The sequence below is a fragment of the Grammomys surdaster genome, unplaced genomic scaffold (assembly GCF_004785775.1).
Source record: "Grammomys surdaster isolate TR1022 unplaced genomic scaffold, NIH_TR_1.0 273, whole genome shotgun sequence".
Taxonomy (NCBI): Eukaryota; Metazoa; Chordata; class Mammalia; order Rodentia; family Muridae; genus Grammomys; species Grammomys surdaster.
In genome coordinates this window covers 3,400,108-3,406,282 of record NW_021604714.1, presented here as the reverse complement: position 1 = coordinate 3,406,282, position 6,175 = coordinate 3,400,108, and the positions used below count along the sequence as shown (strand labels likewise).

At 52.0% G+C, this 6,175-nt stretch overlaps 1 protein-coding gene across 2 annotated transcripts in view; it reads left to right on the top strand.

Moving 5' to 3' along the window:
- The window catches only part of Hk1 (hexokinase 1), a 71,519-nt gene extending 66,196 nt beyond the window's left edge, over window positions 1–5,323 (top strand). For both annotated transcript variants that reach the window (XM_028776768.1, XM_028776769.1), the window contains exons 16-18: window positions 388–543; window positions 2,842–3,075; window positions 4,374–5,323. In XM_028776768.1, coding sequence (XP_028632601.1) covers window positions 388–543; window positions 2,842–3,075; window positions 4,374–4,521 — 538 coding nt within the window. In that variant the 3' untranslated portion in view covers window positions 4,522–5,323. The remainder of the gene's footprint in view (window positions 1–387; window positions 544–2,841; window positions 3,076–4,373) is intronic.
- Window positions 5,324–6,175: the final 852 nt, after the last annotated feature.

Here is a 6,175-nt window from a genome sequence, read left to right as displayed (position 1 = left end):
AGAGAGAGAGAGAGAGAGAGAGAGAGAGAGAGAGAGAGAGAGAGAGAGCGCCTGTGTGTGCACTGTAGAAGGGTGAAGTGTGGGAGTGCTTGGGACGGGAAGAACGCCAGTCTGGGGTGACCCTCTCAGAAGTGTGGCTGAGAGCTGAGTGGAACGGACCAGGCACAGATGACAAACGAGGCCACCTCGAACGGCTTTCTGTGACTGCAGGAGGCATCGGTGTGGGGACAGTGGAGGACTTCTTAGCCCCTGTCAGCCTGCTCCGGGAGGCACAGGACAGGCATGTGACCGAGATGATACCCTTGACAGGCGTCACAAGTCCGCAGTGACTGTCGGACCATGGTGACAGGTCCCCCTGCTCAGTGCCCTCCCTCCCTCTCCACTCAGGTTTGAGAAGATGATCAGTGGGATGTACCTGGGTGAGATAGTCCGTAACATCCTGATTGACTTCACCAAGAAAGGCTTCCTCTTCCGGGGACAGATCTCTGAGCCACTCAAGACCCGAGGCATCTTTGAGACCAAGTTTCTCTCTCAGATTGAGAGGTGAGTAGGGAGGGGGTTTGGGAGCACCATTTTGCTTTCAGCAAACTCCAAACTCATGTTTAGAGTATTTCACTTAGCATAGTGTTTTTGAGGTTCATCCACTTTGGGTCCTCCCTTTTCAGGGCTGAGTAATACTCCATTGGATGCACCTATCACGTTTCGCTTTCCCGCGTCTGCTACTGTCTGGCAGCTTGGGTTGTTTCCACTGTTTGTCTCTCTTAAATGACACTCTGAATGTGGTCCCTGCTGTTATGTCTCTTATGCATATACTCACAAGCGGAGTGGCTGGGCCCTATGGTAATTTCCTGAGGATCCACCATATTGATTTCCCAAATGGCCACTTGTTTGCCATTCCCAGCATTTTCCCGTAAGCTGCCAGTTTCTGTCAGCCTAATAGCAAAGGAAAGACAGAACAAACCAGAACTCTATAGGTTCTGTAAGGTCTTTTAAAAGTTGGTATTCGGGTGAGGGAGGCTAATAGTACACTGAGGAAAACATTTGCCAGAAGCCTGTTGGGGGAAGGGAGCAGATCCCAATAGTTCCGACCCTGTGAGCCTCCCTCCCCTCGGCTGTGCTTTCAGGGGCACCTCGGTTTCCCAGGGCCTCATTTTTTTCCTCTTCAAAATGGGGATGATGAAAGCTTGGTGTAGGGGTACGGGCCAGAGGGTCAGGAGTTGTAGGCCCAACTTTTCTACGCAGTGAATTTGGGGCTAGCCTCGGCTGTTTGAGGTCTTGTCTCAAATGCAGACCAAGGTGGTGATTCTGTACATGCAGTGTGCATCACGTAAGTCCTTGAGAAAGGCTAGCCAGTCTTGTCTCAGCTCTTTCCGTTTACTAGGGGAAGGGAAAGCCTTGGAGCACACTAGGTACTTCATATGACACAAACAAGGGAACAAAGGCCATCATGGCTGACAGAATAATGCATATTAAGCCGAGGTGTGGTGACAAATGGCATTTAAAAAAAAAATTACTCCGTGTGTGTTCGTGTGTGTGCGTGTGTGCACACAAGCGCATGTGCTGTGCCACAGTGCACACGCGTCAGTCAGAGGGGCAGCTCCCCCGTTGTAGGCTAGCCTCTCCTCTTGCTGTGGGGGTGGCTTCTGGCGTCAACTGGGCTTTCGTAACTGGTGCTGTCCCCACAGAGCCCTCAGGAAATTACAGTTTCAAAGTGATCTCTTCTAGATGGGCATCGTGGTGAGGTGGGAAGTCTTGGGCTACCCTCTCTCTCAAACAGAGGAGGAGGGAGAGAAAAAAACGTAACAACATTTCCTGGGGTCACTGGGATCAGGGAGAGTTTTAATTTTTTCAACTTTAATTTCTGTAGTCTAACGTGGTACTTTTTGGACTCCTTAAAAAGTTTAAAGCAAGTTGGATAGGGCTGACGCATGCCTTTAATCCCAGCACTCCTGAGGCAGAAGCAGGCAGACCACTGAGGTCCAGGCCAACTTGGTCTACGGAGTAAGTTCTAGGGCAGCCAGGGTTACACAGAGGAACCCTGTCACGAAAAACAACACCACTACCAACAACAGAAACCAAGACGGCAGTCCTGCTCAACCTTCCTAACACTGTGACCCTTTAATACAGTCCCTCCTGTTGTGGTGAACGCCCCAACCATAAAATTATTCCCGTTGCTGTTTCATAACTGTGATTTTGCTAGTTATGATTCGTAGTGTGAATACCCGTGTTTACTGATGGCCTTAAATGACCCCCATGGAAAGGTCATTAGACTTCCCAGGAGTTAAGAATCACTGGTTTAAAGCGATGGGCCGAAGAGATTATTGCTCATCGGTGACGAGCATGGACAGCGCCTGCAGAGAAGCTAAGTTTGGTTCCCAGCACTCAATTCAGGCTGCTCACAGCCCACCTGGAACTCCAGGTCCAGGGGATCTGACGCCTCTGGCTGCCGCGGGAACCTGTAACTCACGCACACAGACATACAGTTATAAGCCAAAGGTGGGAGAGATGGCTCTCACCTCCTCTGAAGGTCCACAGTGTGATTCTCGGCACACACTATCAGGCAAGTGACAGCTTCCTATAGCTCCCAATCCAGGGGGTCTGACACCCTCTTCTGGCCTCTTTGGGCACCTGCAGCATATACAGACACACCTACCTACAAATGTATGTGTGTGTGTGTGTGTGTGTGTGTGTGTGTGTTCTTTGAACTTAATCTATTTAGAAGGGGAGTAAATCCCCAAGATGTCATTCACAGACAAGCCGAGTGCTTCGGACCGGTCCTTTATTCTAAGGGTTCCGTGGGCCTGCTCCATCCAGCTCACTGGCCCCTGTCCTCTCCTGCAGTGACCGATTAGCGCTGCTCCAGGTGCGGGCCATCCTTCAGCAGCTGGGTCTGAACAGCACGTGCGACGACAGTATCCTGGTCAAGACCGTGTGCGGGGTGGTGTCCAAGCGGGCAGCTCAGCTGTGTGGTGCCGGCATGGCCGCCGTGGTGGAAAAGATCCGAGAGAACAGAGGCCTCGACCACCTGAATGTAACCGTGGGCGTGGATGGGACACTCTACAAACTCCATCCGCAGTGAGTGCAGCTTCGTCCTGCCCGGGGAATTGGTTGGGGGTTACAGGATGTTGACACAGTTCCTCACAGAGGGCACAGCCTCCTGAGGCATTTGGGGACAGGAGCCTGAGACCAGGAGTAGCCCTAGTGTTTGAAGGGACTTTAGGGAGCCAGAGAAGGGCTTCAAATGGGCCAGCTCACACTGGCATGGGGTGGCCCTCCAAGGTGTGTATATATTTGTGTAATAGTGCATGCACTGGCCGGCTATGCTTGGTAAAAGGAAACTCAGAACCAAGGAGGTGAGCTGTTGTCTGGTTCACCTGTAGAACCAGGAGCAGCGTAGGCCCAGGCTCTGTGGCAGGGGGGGGACCTTTTTATCAAGAGTCTTAAACCCTGTACTTGAACCTACTGTATGTTCCAAAGCTGGGGTCTTAGAGACAGGGACCATGTCTGAACAGAAGCCCCATGTATTAGTGAGCCTTCTATAGAGGAAGGGACCTGATAGAATGAATCTATGTTAAAAGTAGATTCATTGGCCCAGCTAGTCCAACAATGGCCGCCTCCCAACAGAAAGGCCGAGAATCTGATAGTTGTTCAGTCCAGGAGGCTGGACATCTCAGCCGGTCTTCAGTCTCCATTGGAATCCCGAAGTAGACGTCTTGGATACCAGTGAAGGGATACCTCAGCAACAGAGTAGATGAACTTGCCAATGGGAGTGGGGGGGGGGGGTGGCAGGCAAAAAGCAAAAGCTTCCTTCCATATAATATGTCCTTTTATGTGGGCTGTCACCAGAAGGTGTGGCCCAGATTTAGGGTGAATCTTCCCCGCCCCCTCAGATCATCCAGGCAAGAAAAATCCGGCACAGGTGTGCTCAGCCGTTCATCATAAGCCAGGCATCTGAGGGAGTTTGAAGCTGCTCTGGACTGCCATACCTCATAGATTCTGGCTCCTGACTGGACTAGACATTATGTGTAACAAGTATCACATTTCAGTCCTAGCCACTTTATGATAGAATTTTTATACAATTTTTTGTTGTTGTGTATTTTTGAGGCAGAGTCATGTAGCTCAGGCTAGCCTCAAACTTAATATATAGCTGAGGGTTCACCTTGAATTTCTGATCTTCCTTGCCTCTGCTTCCACAGTGCTGGGAATCAGATTCAGGGCGTTTAGGCAGGCACTCTACCAGCCGAGGTAATCAACGGAGTGAGCTGGGTTGCAGCCCCTTCTCACCCTTTCTCTAGCGCGTGTAATTTCAGTCAACCCCGGTCCTCGAGCCTCATCTTCCTCTGACCTTCTCCCCTTGTCTTTCGCCTTCTCAGCTTCTCCAGAATCATGCACCAAACTGTGAAGGAACTGTCACCGAAGTGTACGGTGTCCTTCCTCCTGTCTGAAGATGGCAGCGGCAAGGGGGCCGCCCTCATCACAGCTGTGGGCGTGCGGCTCAGAGGAGACCCTACGAACGCCTAAGAGCCAGCATCCTCCCAGCCCCCAGCCCGCCACCCTTCCAGCACTCCTCTCTAGAACCGACGACCACACCCTCCGTGTTCCACCCAGCAAGCCCCGCTGGGAGACCCAGCGCCCGGAGCCCACTCTGCCGCAGAGGGAGGAAGGGGACCGCATAACGGAGCATCATGTAGAATACCACCCAGAGCGCGTGCTGTTGATGATCTGATCTCTCGCCTGGACCCCTCGCCCCCTCCCCGCCACTCTGCATGATTCAAGTCCGACCTGGCCGTGCATCGCCCATGCGTGAACATAGCGGCACCCACGTCGACCGCAGACGGCCAGCCAGGAAAGAGCCCCCCTCTTGGACTCCGTCTTCTGGGCCCTTCCAAGCCTATCCGTGGAGTCGCCTCCCTCCCCCTCCGTGTGAAGTGTGTTATCACCAGCAGACACTGCCGGACTCCTGCCCACAGGGGCGTGGCCTGGAGGGCGAGTGTAGACATGGCACTGCTGATCCCTTCCGCTCCCAGCACCCGCCGCAGCCTGCCATCCCATCATCTGGATGTATCAATGCCACTGAATTGTGTACCGTGTCCGTCCGTGGAGCTTGTCCTAGTCCCATTATTGACAGTCTTGCATTTTGTCTTGTCTCGTGGTGGTGGGGGTTGGGGGTGGTAGGGGCGCGCTTAGGTGGGCAGTCCCATGGGAAGCATCTTGTCTCCATCTTGCTACAAGGAACCAACCCACAAAACGACACCATCACTGGAATCTTCCCATCGCTTTAGTGAGCCATTGTACGTCTAGTAAACTTTGTACTGATTCAAAAGTCGGAGTGGTGTTTCCTTGGGGTGGGGGCAGGGCCTTAGAATATGGTGACAGCCAGACTGAGGACTTTATGGATTCCTGGGTTGGGGGAGAAAGCATAAAAGCTTCACAGGTGTGCCTATAATCCCAGCACTTGGGAGACGGAGGCTGAGTTCAATACCCTCCTTGGCTACATAGTTCAGGCAGGCCTAGCCAACAAGAGAATCCATCCTGAATAAAATGAAGCAATAAAAATAAGTCTCCAGCCCCCAGAATTGGTTCAGACAAGGGTATCTCCACTTCAAAATGACATGTAGGTAGCCTTTGGCTTGACGTTCAGCACCTGCCTTGTGCTTACATCCTAAGCTCCAACCTCACATTCTGGAAATAATTGTCTGTCTTCTTTACTTGTTGGGGAGCAGTGAACTTGACCTTCTGGGGGTGGCGGGATCAGGGAGAAGACAATACAGCCTTTTGTAACAAGGCGTTCTCAAGGTCTGGCTTGGGTATTCCATAGAACTTCTGGGCCCTCTCCCGTCTCCCTTTTGGTCCTTTTTAGATATGTACTCTCATGCCTTCTCCCCAGTAATGTTTTATGGGAGCTAGAAGCCGCCATTTCAGAATCTGATAGTTGTTCAGTCCAGGAGACTGGACATCTCAGCCGGTCTTCAGTTTCCATTGGAATCCTGAAGTAGACATCTTGGATACCAGTGAAGGGATGCCTCAGCAACAGGGTAGATGAACTTGCAAATGGGAGTGGGGGGGGGGCAGGCAAAAAGCAAAAGCTTCCTTCCATATATGTCCTTTTATGTGGGCTGTCACCAGAAGGTGTGGCCCAGATTTAGGGTGAATCTTCCCCGCCCTCTCAGATCAT